The 22,685-nt window shown below is 44.3% G+C and overlaps 1 protein-coding gene across 5 annotated transcripts in view; it reads right to left on the reverse strand.

The window, feature by feature from the left end:
• The window catches only part of DOCK2 (dedicator of cytokinesis 2), a 1,661,574-nt gene that overhangs the window by 1,058,744 nt on the left and 580,145 nt on the right, over window positions 1-22,685 (reverse strand). For 4 of the 5 annotated variants that reach the window (XM_073649507.1, XM_073649509.1, XM_073649506.1 and 1 more), the window contains exon 15: window positions 18,801-18,899. The exons of the other annotated variant lie outside the window; for it this stretch is intronic. In XM_073649507.1, the coding sequence (XP_073505608.1) occupies window positions 18,801-18,899 (99 nt within the window). The remainder of the gene's footprint in view (window positions 1-18,800; window positions 18,900-22,685) is intronic. 5 annotated transcript variants of the gene reach the window in all.

The following is a 22,685-nucleotide window of genomic DNA, read 5'->3' on the forward strand; positions in this document are numbered from 1 at the left end:
ATAAGGATTGCTATGCATACCGGGATTGGGGATGAGGGGTGCCATGCATACCAGGTTAGGAATGAGGGGTGCCATGAATACCAGGATGGGGGTGAGGGGCCCATGCATACCAGGATGAGGGATACCATGCATACCAGGACTGGGGATGAGAAGTGCCAAGCATACCTAGATTGGGGGTGAGGGGTGCCATGCATGCCAGGATTGGGGTTCACGGGTGCCATCTATACCAGGAATGGGGATGAGGGGTCCCATGCATACCAGGATTGGGGATGAGGCATGCCATGCATACCAGGATTGGGGATGAGGGTTGCCATGCATACCGGGATTGGGGATGAGGAGTACCATGCATACCAGGATTGGGGATGAGGGGTGCCATGTATACCGGGATTGGGGCTGAGGGGTGCCATGCATACCAGGATTGGGGATGAAGAGTGCCATGCATACCGGGACTGGGGATGAGGGATGCCATACATACCAGGATTGTGGATGAGAGGTGCCATGCATACCGGGATTGGTGTTGAGGGGTGCCATGCATACTGGGATTGGGGATGAGGGGTGCTATGCACACCGGGATTGCGGATGAGGAGTGCCAAGCATACCAGGAATGGGGATGAGGGGTGCCATGCATACTGGGATTGGGGATAAGGATTGCCATGCATACCGGGATTGGGGATGAGGGGTGCCATGCATACCAGGATAGGAATGAGGGGTGCCATGAATACCAGGATGGGGGTGAGGGGCCCATGCATACCAGGATGAGGGATACCATGCATACCAGGATTGGGGATGAGAAGTGCCAAGCATACCTAGATTGGGGGTGAGGGGTGCCATGCATGCCAGGATTGGGGTTCACGGGTGCCATCTATACCAGGAATGGGGATGAGGGGTTCCATGCATACCAGGATTGGGGATGAGGCATGCCATGCATACCAGGATTGGGGATGAGGGGTGCAATGCATACCAGGATTGGGGGTGAGGGGTGCCATGCATTCCAGGATAGGGATGAGGGGTGCCATGTATACCAGGATTGGGGATGAGGGAGCCATGCATACCAGGATTGGGGATGTGGGAGCCATGCATACCAGGATTTGGGATGAGGGGTGCCATGCCTACAAGGATTGGGTATGAGGGATGCCATGCATACTAGGATTGGGGAAGAGGGGTGCCAAGCATACCAGGATTGGGGATGAGGGAGCCATGCCTACCAGGATTAGGGATGAGGGAGCCATGCATACCAGGATTGGGGATAAGGGGTGCCACGAATACCAGGATTGTGGATGAGAGGTGCCATGCTTATCAGGATTGGGAATGAGGGGTGCCATGCATACCGGGATTGGGGATGAGGGGTGCCATGAATACCGGGATTGGGGATGTGGGGTGCCATGCATACCGGGATTAGACTTGAGGGGTGCCATGCATACTGGGATTGGAGATGAGGGATACCAAACATACCAGGATAGGGATGGGGTACCATGCATACCAGCATTGGGGATGAGGGGTGCCATGTATACCAGGATTGGGGATGAGGGAGCCATGCATACCAGGATTGGGGATGTGGGAGCCATGCATACCAGGATTGGGGTTGAGGGGAGCCATGCCTACCAGGATTGGGTATGAGGGATGCCATGCATATCAGGATTGGGGATGAGGGGTGCCAAGCATACTAGGATTGGGGATGAGGGAGCCATGGATACCAGGATTTGGGATGAGGGAGCCATGCATACCAGGATTGGGGATAAGGGGTGCCATGAACACCAGGATTGGGGATGAGGGAGCCATGGATACCAGGATTGGGAATGAGGGATGCCATGCATACCGGTATTGGGGTACAAACAGCGCTTAGCGTAAGTGAGTACACCCCCTGTATTCTCAGAACGTTATATAAACAGCGCTCTGCGTAAGTAAGTACACCCCTTTTATTCTCAGTACATTATATATAGAGCACTCTGTGTAGGTAAGTACACCCCATGTATTCTCAGTACATTATACATACAACGATTAGCGTAAGTGAGCACACCCCCTATATTCTCAGAACGTTATATAAACAGCGCTCTGCGTAAGTAAGTACACCCCCTTTATTCTCAGTACATTACATATTCAGCGCTCAGAGTAAGTGAGTACACCTCCCTGTATTCTCAGTACATTATGCATACAGCGCTCAGCGTAAGTAAGTACACCCCAATGTATTCTCAGTATGTTATATATACAGTGCTCTGCGTAAGTTAGTACACCCCCTTTATTCTCAGCACGTTATGCATACAGCGCTCAGCGTAAGTACACCCCACTGTATTCTCAGTACGTCATACATACAGCGCTCAGCATAAGTGAGTACACCCCTTTTATTCTCAGCACGTTATACAAACAGAGCTCATCGTCAGTGAGTACACCCCCTGTATTCTCATCACGTTATACATACAGCGCTCAGCGTAAGTGAGTACACCCTTTGTATTCTTAGTACGTTATATATAGAGCGCTCAGAGTAAGTGAGTACACCTCCCTGTATTCTCAGTACGTTATACATATAGCGCTCAGCATAAGTAAGTTCACCCCTTGAATTCGCTCAGTGTAAGTGAGTACACCCCCCTGTTTTCTCAGTACATTATACATAGAGTGCTCAGTGTGAGTACACCCCCTGTATTCTCAGCATGTTATACATACAGCAATCCATGTGAGTGCACCCCCTATATTCTCAGTACATTTTACAGACAGCGCTCAGCGTAAGTGAGCACACACTCCTGTATTCTCAGTACGTTATCCATACAGAGCTCAGCGTAAATGAGTACACCCCCTGCTTTCTAAGTACATTTTATATAGAGCGCTCAGCGTTAGTGAGTACACGCCCCTGTATTCTCAGTATATTATACATACAGCGCTCATTGTTAGTGAGTACACCCCTCTGTATTCTCAGTACGTTATACAAACAGCGCTCAGCCTAGGTGAGTACAGCCCCCTGCATTCTCAGTACATTATATACACTGCGCTCAGCGTAGGAGAGTATAGACCCCTTTATTCTCAGTACATTATGCATACAGCGCTCAGCGTAAGTGAGTACACCCCACTGTATTCTCAGTACAATATACATACAGCGCTCTGCGTAAGTGAATACACCCCCCTGTATTCTCAGTACATTATACAAACAGAGCTCATCGTAAGTGAGTACACCCCCTTGTATTCTCAGCAAGTTATACATACACCACTCAGCGTGAGTACACCCCCTGTATTCTCAGTACGTTATACATACAGCGCTCAGCGTAAGTGAGTACACCCTTTGTATTCTTAGTACGTTATATATAGAGCGCTCAGAGTAAGTGAGTACACCCCCCTGTATTCTCAGTACGTTATACATATAGCGCTCAGCATAACTAAGTTCACCCCTTGAATTCGCTCAGTGTAAGTGAGTATACCCCCTGTTTTCTCAGTACATTATACATAGAGTGCTCAGTGTGAGTACACCCTCTGTATTCTCAGCATGTTATACATACAGCAATCCATGTGAGTGCACCCCCTATATTCTCAGTACATTTTACAGACAGCGCTCAGCATAAGTGAGCCCACACTCCTGTATTCTCAGTACGTTATACATACAGCGATCAGCGTAAGTGAGTACACCCCCCTGTATTCTCAGCACGTTATATATACAGAGCTCAGTGTAAATGAGTCCACCCCCTGCTTTCTCAGTACATTTTATATAGAGCGCTCAGCGTTAGTGAGTACACGCCCCTTATTCTCAGTATATTATATATAGAGCGCTCAGCGTTAGTGAGTACACGCCCCTTATTCTCAGTATATTATACAAACAGCACTTAGTATAAGTGAGCACACCCCTCTGCATTTTCAGTACGTTAAATATACAGCGCTATGCGTAAGTGAGTACACCCCCTTTATTCTCAGTACATTATGCATACAGCACTCAGCGTACGTGAGTACACCCCACTGTATTCTCAGTAAGTTATACATACAGCGCTCAGCATAAGTGAGTACACCCCTTGTATTCTCAGCACGTTATACAAACAGAGCTCATTGTAAGTGAGTACACCCCCCTGTATTCTCATCACGTAATACATACAGCACTCAGCGTAAGTGAGTACACCCCCCTTGTATTCTCAGCACGTTATACATAGAGCGCTCAGCGTAAGTGAGTACACCCCCCTGTATTCTCAGTACGTTATACATACAGCGCTCAGCGTAAGTGAGTACACCCCCTGTATTCTCAGTACGTTATACATACAGCGCTCAGCGTAAGTGAGTACACCCTTTGTATTCTTAGTACGTTATATATAGAGCGCTCAGAGTAAGTGATTACACCTCCCTGTATTCTCAGTACGTTATACATATAGCGCTCAGCATAAGTAAGTTCACCCCTTGAATTCGCTCAGTGTAAGTGAGTACACTCCCCTGTTTTCTCAGTACATTATACATAGAGTGCTCAGTGTGAGTACACCCCCTGTATTCTCAGCATGTTATACATACAGCAATCCATGTGAGTGCACCCCCTATATTCTCAGTACATTTTACAGACAGCGCTCAGCGTAAGTGAGCACACACTCCTGTATTCTCAGTACGTTATACATACAGCGATCAGCGTAAGTGAGCACACCCCCCTGTATTCTCAGCACGTTATACATACAGCGCTCAGCGTAAGTGAGTACACCCTTTGTATTCTTAGTACGTTATATATAGAGCGCTCAGAGTAAGTGAGTACACCTCCCTGTATTCTCAGTACGTTATACATATAGCGCTCAGCATAAGTAAGTTCACCCCTTGAATTCGCTCAGTGTAAGTGAGTACACCCCCCTGTTTTCTCAGTACATTATACATAGAGTGCTCAGTGTGAGTACACCCCCTGTATTCTCAGCATGTTATACATACAGCCATCCATGTGAGTGCACCCCCTATATTCTCAGTACATTTTACAGACAGCGCTCAGCGTAAGTGAGCACACACTCCTGTATTCTCAGTACGTTATACATACAGCGATCAGCGTAAGTGAGTACACCACCCTGTATTTTCAGTATGTTATACATACAGAGCTCAGCGTAAATGAGTCCACTGATTTCTCAGTACATTTTATATAGAGCGCTCAGCGTTAGTGAGTACACCCCTCTGTATTCTCAGCACGTTATACATACTGCGCTCAGCATTAGTGAGTACACGCCCCTGTATTCTCAGTATATTATACATACAGCGCTCAGCGTTAGTGAGTACACCCCTCTGTATTCTCAGTACGTTATACATACAGCGCTCAGCCTAGGTGAGTACAGCCCCCTGTATTCTCAGTACGTTATATATACTGCGCTCAGCGTAGGTGAGTACAGCCCCCCTGTATTCTCAGTACATTATACATACAGCGCTCAGCGTAGGTGAGTACAGCCCCCTGTATTCTCAGCACGTTATACATACAGCGCTCAGCGTAGGTGAGTACAGCCCCCTGTATTCTCAGTACAATATACATACAGTGCTCAGCGTGAGTACACCCCCCTGTATTCTCAGTACATTATATATACTGCACTCAGCGTAGGTGAGTACACCCCCCTGTATTCTCAGTATATTATACAAACAGCACTTAGCGTAAGTGAGTACACCCCTCTGTATTTTCAGTGCGTTAAATATACAGCACCCTGCGTAAGTGAGTACACTCCCTTTATTCTCAGTACATTATGCATACAGCGCTTAGCGTAAGTACACCCCACTGTATTCTCAGTACATTATACATACAGCGCTCTGCGTAAGTGAATACACCCCCCTGTATTCTCAGTACATTATACAAACAGAGCTCATCGTAAGTGAGTACACCCTTTGTATTCTTAGTACGTTATATATAGAGCGCTCAGAGTAAGTGAGTACACCTCCCTGTATTCTCAGTACGTTATACATACAGCGCTCAGCGTGAGTACACCCTTTGTATTCTTAGTACGTTATATATAGAGCACTCAGAGTAAGTGAGTACACCTCCCTGTATTCTCAGTACGTTATACATATAGCGCTCAGCATAAGTAAGTTCACCCCTTGAATTCGCTCAGTGTAAGTGAGTACACCCCCCTGTTTTCTCAGTACATTATACATAGAGTGCTCAGTGTGAGTACACCCCTTGTATTCTCAGCATGTTATACATACAGCAATCCATGTGAGTGCACCCCCTATATTCTCAGTACATTTTACAGAGAGCGCTCAGCGTAAGTGAGCACACACTCCTGTATTCTCAGTACGTTATACATACAGCAATCAGCGTAAGTGAGCACACCACCCTGTATTTTCAGTACGTTATACATACAGAGCTCAGTGTAAATAAGTATACCCCCTGCTTTCTCAGTACATTTTATATAGAGCGCTCAGCGTAAGTGAGTACACGCCCCTGTATTCTCAGTACATTATATATAGAGCGCTCAGCGTAAGTGAGTACACCCCCCTGTATTCTCAGTACGTTATGTAAACAGCACAAAGCATAAGTGAGAACACCCCCCTTAATTCTCAGAACGTTATAAACTGTATACAGCGCTCATCGTAAATGAGTACGCCCCCCTGTATTCTCAGTACATTATATATAGAGCGCTCATCGTAAGTGAGTACACCCCTCTGTATTCTCAGTGCATTATATATACAGCGTTCAGCGTAAGTGAGTACACCCCCCTATATTCTTAGTAAGTGATACATACAGCGCTGAGCGTAAGTAAGTACACTCCCTGTATTCTCAGTATATTATATATAGAGACTCAGCGTAAGTGAGTACACCCCACTGTATTCTCAGTACGTTATATATACAGTGCTAAGCTTAAGTGAGTACACCCCCTGTATTCTCAGGACGTTATGTATACAGCACAAAGCATAAGTGAGTACACCCCCCTTAATTCTCAGAACGTTATATATACAGCGCTCATCGTAAATGAGTACACGCCCATATATTCTCAGTATATTATATATACAGTGTTCAGGGTAAGTGAGTACACCCCCCTGTATTCTCAGTACGTTATACATACAGCATTCAGCGTAAGTAAGTACACCGCCTGTATTCTCAGTACGTTATACATACAGCAATCAGCGTAAGTGAGTACACCCCCCCGTATTCTCAGTACGTTATACATACAGCTCTCAGCGTAAGTTAGTACACCCCCTGTATTCTCACTACATTATATATAGAGCGCTCAGCGTAAGTGAGTACACGCCTCTATATTCTCAGTACATTATACAAACAGCGCTCAGCATAAGTGAGCACACCAACCTATATTCTCAGTACGTTATACATACAGCGATCAGCGTAAGGGAGTACACCCCCCTGTATTCTCAGTACATTACATATAGAGCACTCTGTGAAAGCAAGTACACCTCCTGAACTCTCAGTACAGTCATGGCCAAAAGTTTTGAGAATGACCCCAAAATTATATTTTCACATGATCTGCTGGCCTCTGGTTTTTATTAGTGTTTGTCTGATGTTTATATCACATACAGAAATATAATTGCAATCATATTATGAGTACCAATAGGTTATATTGACAGTTAGAATGAGTTAATGCAGCAAGTCAATATTTTCAGTGTTGCCCCTTCTTCTTCAAGACCTCTGTAATTCTCCCTGGCATGCTCTCAATCAACTTTTGGACCAAATCCTGACTGATAGCAGTCCATTCTTGCATAATCAATGCTTGCATTTTGCCAGAATTTGTTGGTTTTTGTTTGTCCACCCGTCTCTTGATGATTGATCACAAGTTCTCAATGGGATTAAGATCTGGGGAGTTTCCAGGCCATGGACCCAAAATCTCTATGTTTTGTTCCATGAGCCATTTAGTTATCACCTTTGCTTTATGGCAAGGTGCTCCATCATGCTGGAAAAGGCATTGTTGGGCGCCAAACTGCTCTTGGACGGTTGGGAGAAGTTGCTCTTGGAGGACATTCTTGTCCCATTCTTTATTCATGGCTGTGTTTTTAGGCAAGACTGTGAGTGAGCCGATTCCCTTGGCTGAGAAGCAACCCCACACATGAATGGTTTCAGGATGCTTTACAGTTGGCATGAGACAAGACTGGTGGTAGCGCTCACCTCTTCTTCTCCGAATAAGCTGTTTTCCAGATGTCCCAAACAATCGAAAAGGGGATTCATCAGAGAAAATGACTTTGCCCCAGTCCTCAGCAGTCCACTCCCTGTACTTTTTGCAGAATATCAGTCGTCCCTGATGTTTTTTCTGGAGAGAAGTGGCTTCTTTGCTGCCCTCCTTGAAACCAGCCCTTGCTCAAAGAGTCTCCGCCTCACAGTGCGTGCAGAAGCACTCACACCAGCCTGCTGCCATTCCTGAGCAAGCTCGGCACTGCTGGTAGTCCGATCCCGCAGCTGAAACAGTTTTAAGATATGGTCCTGGCGCTTGCTGGTCTTTCTTGGGCGCCCTGGAGCCTTTTTGACAACAATGGAAGCTCTCTCCTTGAAGTTCTTGATGATGCGATAGATTGTTGACTGAGGTGCAATCTTTGTAGCTGCGATACTCTTCCCTGTTAGGCCATTTTTGTGCAGTGCAATGATGGCTGCAAGTGTTTCTTTAGAGATAACCATGGTTAACTGAAGAGAAACAATGATACCAAGAACCAGCCTCCTTTTAAAGTGTCCAGTGATGTCATTCTTACTTAATCATGACTGATTGATCGCCAGCCCTGTCCTCATCAACACCCATACCTGTGTTAATGGATCAATCACTAAAACGATGTTAGCTGCTCCTTTTAAGGCAGGACTGCAATGATGTTGAAATGTGTTTTGGGGGTTAAAGTTCATTTTCTGGGCAAATATTGACTTTGCAAGTACAGTAATTGCTGTTAAGCTGATCACTCTTTGACATTCAGGAGTATATGCAAATTGCCATTACAAAAAATGAAGCAGTAAACTTTGGAAAAATTACTATTTGTCTCATTCTCAATACTTTTGGCCATGACTGTACATTGTACAAACAGCGCTTAGCGCAAGAGAGCACAACCCCCTGTATTCTCAGTACGTTATATATACAGCTTTCTGCGTAAGTGAGTACACCCCCATTATTCTCAGTACATTATTCATACAGCGCTCAGTGTAAGTGAGTACACCCCACTGTATTCTCAGTATGTTATATATACAGCTCTCAGCATAAGTGAATACACCCCCCTATATTCTCAGTAGGTTACACATACAGCGCTCAGCATAAGTGAGTATACCCCCCTGTTTTCTCAGTACATTATATATACAGCGTTCAGCGTAAGTGAGTACACCCCCTGTATTCTCAGTACATTATATATAGAGCGCTCATCGTAAGTGAGTACACCCCTCTGTATTCTCCGTACATTATATATACAGTGTTCAGCATAAGTGAGTACACCCCCCTATATTCTTAGTAAGTTATACATACAGCGCTGAGCGTAAGTAAGTACACCCCCTGTATTCTCAGTATATTATATATAGAGCACTCAGTGTAAGTGAGTACACCCCACTGTATTCTCAGTACGTTATATATACAGTGCTAAGCTTAAGTGAGTACACGCCATTGTAATCTCAGTACGTTACACATACAGCGCTCAGCGTGGGTACACCCCCCTGTATTCTCAGTACATTATGTATACAGCACAAAGCATAAGTGAGTACACCCCCCTTAATTCTCAGAACGTTATAGATACAGCGCTCATCGCAAATGAGTATACGCCCCTATATTCTCAGTATATTATATATACAGTGTTCAGCGTAAGGGAGTACACCCCCCTGTATTCTCAGTACGTTATACATACAGCAATCAGCGTAGGTAAGTACACCGCCTGTATTCTCAGTACGTTATACATACAGCGCTCAGGGTAAGTTAGTACACCCCCTGTGTTCTCACTACATTATATATAGAGCGCTCAGCGTAAGTGAGTACACATCCCTATATTCTCAGTACATTATACAAACAGCGCTCCGCGTAAGTGAGCACACCCCCCTGTATTCTCAGTACATTATGTAAACAGCACAAAGCATAAGTGAGTACACCCCCCTTAATTCTCAGATCGTTATATATACAGCGCTCATCGAAAATGAGTTAACCCCCCTGTATTCTCAGTATATTATATATACAGTGTTCAGCGTAAGTGAGTACACCCCCCTGCATTCTCAGTACGATATACATACAGCGCTCAGCGTAAGTTAGTACACCCCCTGTATTCTCACTACATTATATATACAGCGCTCAGTGTAAGTGAGTACACCCCCTGTATTCTCAGTACATTATACAAACAGCGCTCAGCGTAAGTGAGCACACCCCCCTGTATTCTCAGTACATTATATATAGAGTGCTCTGTGTAAGTAAGTACACCTCCTGAACTATCAGTACATTGTACAAACAGCGCTTAGCATAAGAGAGCACAACCCCCTGTATTCTCAGTACGTTATATATACAGCGTTCTGTGTAAGTGAGTACACCCCCATTATTCTCAGTACATTATTCATACAGCGCTCAGTGTAAGTGAGTACACCCCACTGTATTCTCAGTACGTTATATATAGAGCGCTCAGCATAACTGAATACACCCCCCTATATTCTCAGTAAGTTACACATACAGCATTCCGCGTGACTACATACCAGTATTCTCAGTACGTTATACATACAGCGCTCAGCATAAGTGAGTATACCCCCCTGTTTTCTCAGTACATTAAATATGCAGCGTTCAGCGTAAGTGAGTACACCCCCTGTGTTCTCAGTACATTATATATAGAGCGCTCATCGTAAGTGAGTACACCCCTCTGTATTCTCAGTACAATATATATACAGCGTTCAGCGTAAGTGAGTACACCCCCTATATTCTTAGTAAGTTATACATACAGCGCTGAGCGTAAGTAAGTACACCCCCTGTATTCTCAGTATATTATATATAGAGCACTCAGCGTGAGTACACGCCACTGTAATCTCAGTACATTACACATACAGTGCTCAGCGTGAGTACACCCCCCTGTATTCTCAGTACGTTATGTATACAGCACAAAGCATAAGTGAGTACACCCCCCTTAATTCTCAGAACGTTATAGATACAGCGCTCATCGTAAATGAGTATACGCCCCTATATTCTCAGTATATTATATATACAGTGTTCAGCGTAAGGGAGTACACTCCCCTGTATTCTCAGTACGTTATACATACAGCAATCAGCGTAGGTAAGTACACCCCCTGTATTCTCAGTACGTTATACATACAGCGCTCAGGGTAAGTTAGTACACCCCCTGTATTCTCACTACATTATATATAGAGCGCTCAGCGTGAGTACACATCCCTATGTTCTCAGTACATTATACAAACAGCGCTCCACGTAAGAGAGCACACCCCCCCCCTATTCTCAGTACGTTATGTATACAGCACAAAGCATACGTGAGTACAACCCCCTGTATTCTCAGTACGTTATGTATACAGCACAAAGCATAAGTGAGTACACCCCCCTTAATTCTCAGAACGTTATAGATACAGCGCTCAATGTAAATGAGTGTACGCCCCTATATTCTCAGTATATTATATATACAGTGTTCAGCGTAAGGGAGTACACCCCCCTGTATTCTCAGTACGTTATACATACAGCAATCAGCGTAAGTAAGTACACCCCCTGTATTCTCAGTACGTTATACATACAGCGCTCAGGGTAAGTTAGTACACCCCCTGTATTCTCACTACATTATATATAGAGCGCTCAGCGTAAGTGAGTACACATCCCTATATTCTCAGTACATTATACAAACAGCGCTCCGCGTAAGTGAGCACACCCCTCTGTATTCTCAGTACATTATGTATACAACACAAAGCATACGTGAGTACACCCCCCTTAATTCTCAGAACGTTATATATACAGTGTTCAGCGTGAGTGAGTACACCCCCCTGCATTCTCAGTACGATATACATACAGCGCTCAGCGTAAGTTAGTACAGCCCCCTGTATTCTCTGTACGTTATATATACAGCGCTCAGTGTAAGGGAGTACACCCCCTGTATTCTCAGTACATTATATACAGAGGGCTCTGTGTAAGTAAGTACACCTCCTGAACTCTCAGTACATTATACAAACAGCGCTTAGCGCAAGAGAGCACAACCCCCTGTATTCTCAGTACGTTATACATACAGCGTTCTGCGTAAGTGAGTACAGCCCCCTGTATTCTCAGTACGTTATACATACAGCGCTCAGCCTAGGTGAGTACAGCCCCCTGTATTCTCAGCACGTTATACATACAGCGCTCAGCCTAGGTGAGTACAGCCCCCTGTATTCTCAGCACGTTATACATACAGCGCTCAGCGTAGGTGAGTACAGCCCCCTGTATTCTCAGTACGTTATACATACAGCGCTCAGCCTAGGTGAGTACATCCCCCTGTATTCTCAGTACATTATACATACAGCGCTCAGCCTAGGTGAGTACAGCCCCCCTGTATTCTCAGTACGTTATACATACAGCGTTCTGCGTAAGTGAGTACACCCGCTTTATTCTCAGTACATTATGCATACAGCGCTCAGTGTGAGTACACCCCCTGTATTCTCAGTACGTTATATATACAGCGCTCAGCATAAGTGAATACAACCCCCTATATTCTCAGTAAGTTACACATACAGCATTCCGCGTGACTACATACCAGTATTCTCAGTAGGTTATACATACAGCGCTCAGCATAAGTGAGTACACCCCCTGTATTCTCAGCACGTTATATATACTGCGCTCAGCATAGGTGAGTACAGCCCCCTGTATTCTCAGTACGTTATACATACAGCGCTCAGCGTAAGTGAGTACACCCCCCTGTATTCTCAGCACGTTATACATACAGCGTTCAGCGTAAGTGAGTACACCCCCTGTACTCTCAGTACGTTATATATACTGCGCTCAGCGTAGGTGAGTACAGCCCCCTGCATTCTCGGTAGGTTATACATACAGCGCTCAGCATAAGTGAGTACAGCCCCCTATAGTCTCAGTACGTTATATATATTGCGCTCAGCCTAGGCGAGTACAGCCCCCTGTATTCTCAGCATGTTATACATACAGCGCTCAGAATAAGTGAGTACACCCTTGTATTCTCAGTACGTTATACATATAGCGCTCAGCATAAGTAAGTACACCCCTTGTATTCACTCAGTGTAAGTGAGTACACCCCCCCTGTTTTCTCAGTACATTATATATAAAGGGCTCAGCGGAAGTGAGTATACCCCTCTGTATTCTCAGTACATTATATATTCAGCGTTCAGCATAAATGAGTACACCCCCCTGTATTCTCAGTAAGATATACATACAGCGCTCAGTGTGAGTACACCCACTGTTTTCTAATTACGTTATATATAAAGCACTCAGCGTGAGTACACGCCCTTGTATTCTCAGTACATTATATATACTGCGCTCTGCGTAAGTGAGTACACCCCCTTTATTCACAGTACGTTATATATACAGCGCTCAGAGTAAGTGAGTACACCCCCCTGTATTCTCAGTATATTATATATACAGCATTCAGCATAAGTGAGTACACCCCCCTGTTTTCTCAGTACATTATACATAGAGTGCTCATGGTGAGTACACCCCCTGTGTTCTCAGCATGTTATACATACAGCAGTCCATGTGAGTGCACCCCCTATATTCTCAGTACATTATACAGAGAGCGCTCAGCATAAGTGAGTACACCCCACTGTATTCTCAGTACGTTATACATACAGCAATCAGCGTAAGTGAGCACACCACACTGTATTTTCAGTACGTTATACATACAGCGCTCAGCGTAAGTGAGTCCACCCCCTGTTTTCTCAGTACATTATATAACAGCGCTCAGCGTAAGTGACTACACCCCCTTGTATTCTCAGTACATTATACAACAGAGCTCAGCGTAAGTGAGTACACTCCCCTGTATTCTCAGTACGTTATATATACTACGCTCTGCGTAAGTGAGTACACCGCCTTTATTCTCAGTACGTCATGCAAAAAGCGCTCAGCGTAAGTGAGTACACCCCACTGAATCATAGTACATTATGCATACAGCGCTCAGCGTAAGTGAGTACACCCCCCTGTATTCTCAGCACGTTATACATACAGCGCTCAGAATAAGTGAGTACACCCTTGTATTCTCAGTACGTTATATATAGAGTGCTCAGCGTAAGTGAGTACACCCCCCTGTATTCTCAGTACGTTATACATATAGTGCTCAGCATAAGTAAGTACACCCCTTGTATTCGCTCAGTGTAAGTGAGTACAACCCCCCTGTTTTCTCAGTACATTATATATAAAGCGCTCAGCGGAAGTGAGTATACCCCTCTGTATTCTCAGTACATTATATATTCAGCGTTCAGCATAAATGAGTACACCCCCCTGTATTCTCAGTAAGATATACATACAGCGCTCAGCGTCAGTACACCCACTGTTTTCTAATTACGTTATATATAAAGCACTCAGCGTGAGTACACGCCCCTGTATTCTCAGTACATTATATATACTGCGCTCTGCGTAAGTGAGTACACCCCCTTTATTCACAGTACGTTATATATACAGCGCTCAGAGAAAGTGAGTACACCCCACTGTATTCTCAGTACGTTATATATACAGCGCTCAGCATAAGTGAGTACACTCCCTGTATTCTCAGTACATTATACATACAGCGCTTAGTGCAGGTGAGTACATCCCTGTATTCTCAGTACATTATATATTCAGCGCTCAACATAAGTGAGTACACCCCTGTATTATCAGTACATTATATATACAGCGCTCAGCATAAGTGAGTACACTCCCTGTATTCTCAGTACATTATACATACAGCGCTTAGTGCAGGTGAGTACATCCCTGTATTCTCAGTACATTATATATACAGCGCTCAACATAAGTGAGTACACTCCCTGTATTCTCAGTACATTACACATACAGCGCTTAGTGCAGGTGAGTACATCCCTGTATTCTCAGTACGTTATAGATACAGTGCTCAGCGTAAGTGAGTACACCCCCCTGTATTCTCAGTACATTATACATATAACCCTCAGCATAAGTAAGTACACCCTTTGTATTCGCTCAGCATAAGTAAGTACACCCCCCTGTACTCTCAGTACGCTATACATACAGCGGTCAGCGTAAGTGAATATACCCCCTTTATTCTTAATACGTTACATCTACAGCAGTCAGCAAAAGTGAGTACACCCCCCTATATTCTCAATACGTTATACATACAGCGCTCAGTGTAAGTAAGTACACCCCTCTGTATTCTCAGTACAATATATATATATACACTGCTCAAAAATATAAAGGGAACACTTAAACAACAAAATATAACTCCAAGTAAATCAAACTTCTGTGAAATCAAACTGTCCACTTAGGAGGCAACACTGATTGACGATCAATTTCACATGCTGTTGTGCAAATGGAATAGACAATAGATGGAAATTATTGGCAATTATCAAGACACCCTCAATAAAGGAGTGGTTTTGCAGGTGGGGACCACAGACCACATCTCAGTATCAATGCTTTCTGGCTTATATTTTGGTCACTTTTGAATGTTGGCTGTGCTTTCACACTCGTGGTAGCATGAGACGGACTCTATAACACACAGAAGTTGCTCAGGTAGTGCAGCTCATCCAGGATGGCACATCAATGCGAGCTGTGGCAAGAAGGTTTGCTGTGTCTGTCAGCGTAGTGTCCAGAGGCTGGAGGCGCTACCAGGAGACAGGCCAGTACACCAGGAGACGTGGAGGGGGCAGTAGGAGGGCAACAACCCAGCAGCAGGACCACTACCTCCGCCTTTGTGCAAGGAGGAACAGAAGGAGCACTGCCAAAGCCCTGCAAAATGACCTCCAGCAGGCCACATATGTGCATGTGTCTGCACAAACGGTTAGAAACCAACTCCATGAGGGTGGTATGAGGGCCCGATGTCCACAGATGGGGGTTGTGCTCACATCCCAACACCGTGCAGGACGCTTGGCATTTGCCACATAACACCAGGATCGGCAAAGTCGCCACTGGGGCCCTGTGCTCTTCAAAGATGAAAGCAGGTTCACACTGAGCACATGTGACAGATGTGACAGAGTCTGGAGATGCCGTGGAGAGCGATCTGCTGTTTGCAACATCCTTCAGCATGACCGATTTGGCAGTGGGTCAGTAATGGTGTGGGGTGGCATTTCTTTGGAGGGCCACACAGACCTAAATGTGCTCGCCAGAGGTAGCATGACTGCCATTAGGTACCGAGATGAGATCCTCAGACCCCTTGTGAGACCATATGCTGGTGCGGTTGGCCCTGGGTTCCTCCTAATGCAGGACAATGCCAGACCTCATGTGGCTGGAGTGTGTCAGCAGTTCCTGCAAGATGAAGGCATTGAAGCTATAGATTGGCACATCCGTTCCCCAGACCTGAATCCGATTGAGCACATCTGGGACATCATGTCTCGCTCCATCCACCAACGTCATGTTGCATCACAGACTGTCCAAGAGTTGGTGGATGCTTTAGTTCTGGTCTGGGAGGAGATCCCACAGGAGACCATCCGCAACCTCATCAGGAGCATGCCCAGGCGTTTTAGGGAGGTCATACAGGCACGTGGAGGCCACACACAATACTGAGCCTCATTTTGACTTGTTTTAAGGACATTACATCAAAGTTGGATCAGCCTGTTGTGTGTTTTTCCACTTTAACTTTGGGGGTCACTCCAAATCCAGGCCTCCATTGGTTAATAAATTTGATTTCCATTGATGATTTTTATGTGATTTTGTTGTCAGCACATTTAACTTTGTACATAACAAAGTATTAAATGAGAATATTTCATTCATTCAGATCTAGGATGTGTTATTTGAGTGTGTCCTTTATTTTTTTGAGCAGTGTATATATACAGCGTTCAGCGTGAGTACACCCCACTGTATTCGCAGTGCGTTATACACACATTGCTCATCATAAGTGAGTATACCCCTCTACTTTCTAAATACGTTATATATACAGCTCTCAGCGTGAGTACACCCCCCTGTATTTTCAGTGCATCTTATATATGCTGGACGCGTTCTTCTGTCCGTACCCAGGAAGGGTGCACCTGCGCAGTGAGGCGCCGGAGTCAGTACGTGTGCATATCACACTACAGCGCCATTTTATTGAAGACACTGTATATATGAATTCGCAGACAATGTCTTTAAAAAAATGCCAAAGGAAAATACGGTATGCGCATGTGCTGACTCCGGCGCCATTAATAAAATTAAAAATGTACCAATAAAAATGCTCGCCACCCATAGAATGGATTCAATATTTAGTATTAAATAAATGTAAAAAAAAATGTGTGGGGTACTTATTCATTTTCATAACCAGCTGATGGAAAGCCGACAGCTGGAGGGTGGTATTAATATTTTGGGAATGGGCCAATAGCAATAAAGGTTCACAGCTGTTTGCTTATTCTTTATGGGTTAGTAAAAAGGGGGCCACCCAAAAAAATTAAGTGGAGTCCCCCTAGTATTACTAACCAGCAAAACCTAAGCAGACAGCTGTGGGCTGATATTAATAGGCTGGGAAGGAGCCATGGATATTGGCTCCCTCCCACACTAAAAATATCAGTCTTCAGGCGCCCCAGAAATGGCGCATCCATTAGATGCACCAAATTAGGAGCTTAGCATCGGCTCTTCCCACTTTCACTGGTGCAGTGACAAGTGGGGTATTAGTTGGGGTTGGTGTCACCTGGTATATGTCTCAGCTGGCATGGTGAGAGGTGACATTAATGATGTGACCGCTCACCAAACCATTCGGATCATCATAGGACATCAGCATTAATGGATTATAGGCAGACAGGTGAGGATGATTTTTTTATTTTTTTTTATTTTATGGTTAATAAATGAGTAAAAGAAGATTATTGTGGGATAATGGTTTTTTTTCAATTAAATTACTTTTCTCTGCATCTGTCTTTAATACTTGACTATGTGGTTAGTTATGGGGGTGCCTGATAGTCACCTCTCCATTACTAACCCTGGGGCTTCCTGGCAGCGGACATAATACAGCAGACATTAACCCCAAAACTATTACCCCACTTGCCACCGCACCATGGCAAGTGGGAAGAGCTGAGGCTATCTCCAGATTTGGCGCATTTAGTGGATACATCATTTCTGGGGCAGCTGAGGACTGATGTTTTTAGTCTGGGAGGGGGCCAATATCCATGGCCCCTTCCCAGCCTATTAATATCATATCTGCCCTCAGCTGTCTTTTTAGCACTTGCTGGTTAGTAGTAATAGGGGGACCACAAGTCATTTTTTGGGGGGATCCCCCCTTTACCTACCAGTGAAGGCTAAGCAAAGACCTGTGAACTGTTATTAATAGGCTGAGAACCTTTATGGCTATTGGCCCCTTACCAGAATATTAACACCAGCCCCAAGCTGTCAGCTTTCCCTCAGCTGGTCAGGAAAATGGAGGGTGATCAGACGCAAGTTTTATTTATTTATTTATTTATTTAATATGCGCTATACACACACAGTGGATGCTGACTTCAACTCTCATCATTGTCATCTGGTTGTGCTAATTGCAGTGAGACCATGTGACAATAATGAGAGCTGGCTTCTTTACCCAGCGCCTGGGAACAGAGCTAACTGTACTGCTGTTTACCATTACCATTATTTAACATATGATCCATGTGTCATCAGTGTGCAGGACGTTTTGCGGAACGTGGTGCTGGTAAAAAATGGACATGGCAGCATGTTTTGCACACAGACATATGGTCAGTGGAAATACAATTACATGTGCACAGACCCATTGATTTGAATGGGTCTACTTGTGTGTCTCCAGTATGTGTGAAAACTGTCACCATACGTACTGTAGACACTGACATCTGAAGGCCTTAAATGAAGCAATTGTGTCAATTTCTCGCATGAAAATAACAAATATTCTTATACCTTTATGGTTTCCATCCAGTGTGGCTGTTTGACCTGATAGTACAGTACAGACCTATATTCACTTAAAAGTTTGTCTCCAGCTCCCAAACAGATGGCATTCTGTAGATAAAGATTGACAATAATATAAAATGCATACTTTAATACTAACAAATACTGTAAATACATATATATATATATATATATATATAAATAAAGAATTAAATTAAATAATGTGTGTCTGGTAAAAATGACACGCAAGGGCGACACTGCTGCGTCATTACCGCCAGACACAGTTGTAAAGCGGACTGCACGCAGCCATGTCTGGAAAGTGACAGCACTGGGCCTGATTGGTGGAGCAGCAGCACACTGACCGCACACTGACTGCTGCATGAAGCAGAGCAGGGCACGGACAGCACCGGCGGCCCTACACAGATGCCGGGGAAGCGGCCTGGGCCCCGACAGTGAGTGGACCCCCCTGATGGTCCAGGGCCATGTGACTCACTGGAAGCCCTGCACTGCCACATGACTGAGGAACTGGATGGGACACATGCCGGGGGCAGGTGAGCGAGGCTTGTGTGTGTGCATGTATGATGTGAATATCTGTGTATGTCAGTGTGTATGACTGTGTATATATATTTATGTCTGTTTATATGTCTTATTAAGAATATGTTCAAATATGTATGTGTATGTATCTGTATATATGTTTGTGTATGTGCATGATTGTGTATTGTATGTGTGAATATCTGTGTACCATTTGCATGTGTGTATGTGTGTGCATGTCTGCGTACCGTGTGTGCGCGTATGTCTAGCGTACTGTGTGTGTGAGCATGGCTGCGCACCGTGTGCGTGCGCATGTCTGCATACCGTGTGCATGCGCATGTCTGCGTACAGTGAGCGTAAGCATGTCTGCGTACCGTGTGCATATCTGCATACTGTGTGTGCGTGTGTGCATGTATGTGCACTGTGTGTGTGTGTGCGCATGTCTACATACTGTGTGCATGTCTGTGTGCTGTGTGTGTGAATGTCTGCATACTGTGTGTGTGCATGTCTGCGTATTGTGTGTGTGCATGTCTGTGTACTGTGTGTATGTGCGCACGTGTCTGGGTACCATGTGCATGTCTGTGTACTGTGTGTGTGCATGTCTACATACTGTGTGTGTGCATGTCTGTGTACTGTGTGTGCATGCATGTTTGCATATGTGAAGGATAAGGAGACAGCCAGGGTCGTGTGTTTTATACGTATATTTCTCCACCGTATCTGTGCATCATGAATCGTGGTATGTGCTAAAGGGGCCCACTGAGACTCTTTCACCTGGGGGCCATGAAAACCTAGAGCGGGCCCTGCATGTCAATAATGAAAAGCTGCTAATTGAAGTTTGCTACAAGCCTCCTAATATAGCTGAACAGGTAAAGGATAAAAAAGACAGCAAATATAAATATGGTCCTTATTATGGGGGATTTTAACTATCTAGACATTCAATGGGACATAGAATCTTCTAGTTGTTCTCAAAGCTGCAAGTTCTTATCCACAGTTCAGGACAATTACCTCTCAGCTGGCAGATGAACCAACGAGGGGAGATAACCGTAGGATCTGGTTCTGTCAAATAGACCAGATACAATTTCAGATTTACAGGTCAGAGAGCAGTGACAATCAGGGTTCTTTCACATGTCCTGATATTTCCAATAGTGGAAAAAACAGTACCGGAGATATCCATGTCCGTGTGTTTCATACGTGTGGCAACCGTGTACCGCATGTGTACCGCATCAGTATGACACATACTGTCGCCTGAGAAAATCTATCACAGTTCACGCTGTTCCTAGGTGGAGGGTGCTGAAGGCATCTCACATCATTGTCGTCTGGTCTCCCTGAGATCAGCGCAACCAGGCGACAATGATCGGAGATGTATTCAGCATCTGCAGTGTACATTGAGTGTAAAAGAAAGAATTAAATGAAAAAAAACTATGCCAAATTTTCATAACCAGCACAGGGAAAGCTTCCTGCTGGGGGCTGATATTATTAGCCGGGGAAAGGGCCATTAGCCCTAAATGTTCCCAGGCTATTAATAACCGTTCACAGCTGTATGCTTAGCGTTTACTGGCTAGTTTACAGAGGAATCCCAGAAATCTTTTTACGTAGGGTCCCCCTATACATTCTAACCAGCAAAGGTTAAACAGACAGCAGTGGGCTGATAATAGCTGGGGAAGGGGCCATAGATATTCGCCCCCCTCCTAGACTAATAACATCAGCCCTCAGTGGCCCTAGAAATGGCGCATCAATAAGATGCGCCAATTCTGATGCTTAGTCTCAATCTTCCCACTTGCCCTGGTGTGGTGGCAAGTGTGGTAATAGTGTTGGGGTTGATGTCAGCTATGTATTACCATCTGACATCAAGCCCAGGTGTTAGTAATGGAGAGCCATTTATAAGATGCCCCCATTACTAACCCCATAATCATATTGTAAATAAAAAACACCCAGAATAAAGTCCTTTATTAGAAATAATGACATAGACTCCTTTATTGAAATAAACACTCCCCATCCCTCTTTCTCCCATTTATTAGGGTAAAATTAAAATTAAAAAACAACCATATTTCTCACCTGTCTGATGAAAAGATAATCCATATGAAAAATCCTAGGTCCCATGTCGTAATCTATCTCCGCAACATATGGATTTCATGGGTCAAGATGTGACCACTAAATCATGAATCCAGGAAGACACTAAGCTGCCCATGGGAACAGCTTCACTGAGCTGTGGTGATGTAATTGAGGTTAAAGCATATCACTGAAGTTGTGGTTCCCGTGGGCAGCTCAGTGTGATCTGCTCGATGAACTGTGGGGACATCAATGCCATCACTCCTATCACATGAGAAATTTCTCACAGTGAACTGCGGTGACCTTAATGAGATCACTGCTAGCACCTTGAGATTTTTCTCACAGTGAACTGCAGTGACCTCAATAACATCATTGCTACTACAGTGAGAAAAAAAACAAATGGTATCGGCCCCTTAAAAGACGATAATAACAAGATAATTATAGAGGACAAAGAAAAGACTGAGGTATTAAACAAGCACTTTTCATCTATGTTCAACAATGAACTGACTGTTATAGGGATCACTCACCACCCTATATAACTAGCTTAACACAAGAAATACGCCTGCATCTGAGCAAATTAAACATTGACAAATCCCCATCCCAGATGCCATTCATCCATGGATATTGAGCTCATTAATTAACAAACTGCTGTATCTCATCTTCTTAGACTCTCTTGTAACAATGTTGGTGGCACAGGATTGGAGGATGTCTCACGTGGTACTGATATTTAAGAAGGATAAAAAGATGGATTCAGGCAACTACAGTCCGGTAAGTCTGACATCAGTAGTGTGCAAAGTTTGTGAGGGCATTATAAGAGATGATCTGCAGAAATCTATTGCAGATAATAATATAATAAATGACAACCAGCATGGATTCATGAAGAATAAGTCATGTCTAACTAACCTGTTGGGTTTCTATGAGGAGGTAAGTGCAAATCTGGATGTTGGCAATGCAGATGATGTGATTTATCTGGACATTGCAAAGGCATTTGATATTGTACAATATAACAGCCTTATACTTAAGCTACAAAAGTAAAGACTGGGGAAACTATATGAAGAGATGATCTGCAGAAATCTATTGCAGATAATAATATAATAAATGACAACCAGCATGGATTCATGAAGAATAAGTCATGTCTAACTAACCTGTTGGGTATCTATGAGGAGGTAAGTGCAAATCTGGATGTTGGCAATGCAGATGATGTGATTTATCTGGAAATTGCAAAGGCATTTGATATTGTACAATATAACAGCCTTATACTTAAGCTACAAAAGTAAAGACTGGGGAAACTATATGAAGATGGGCAAGGAATTGGCG

Source organism: Phyllobates terribilis, unplaced genomic scaffold, assembly GCF_046119375.1.
Source record: "Phyllobates terribilis strain yellow unplaced genomic scaffold, ASM4611937v1 Scaffold_10__3_contigs__length_209671492, whole genome shotgun sequence".
NCBI lineage: Eukaryota > Metazoa > Chordata > Amphibia > Anura > Dendrobatidae > Phyllobates > Phyllobates terribilis.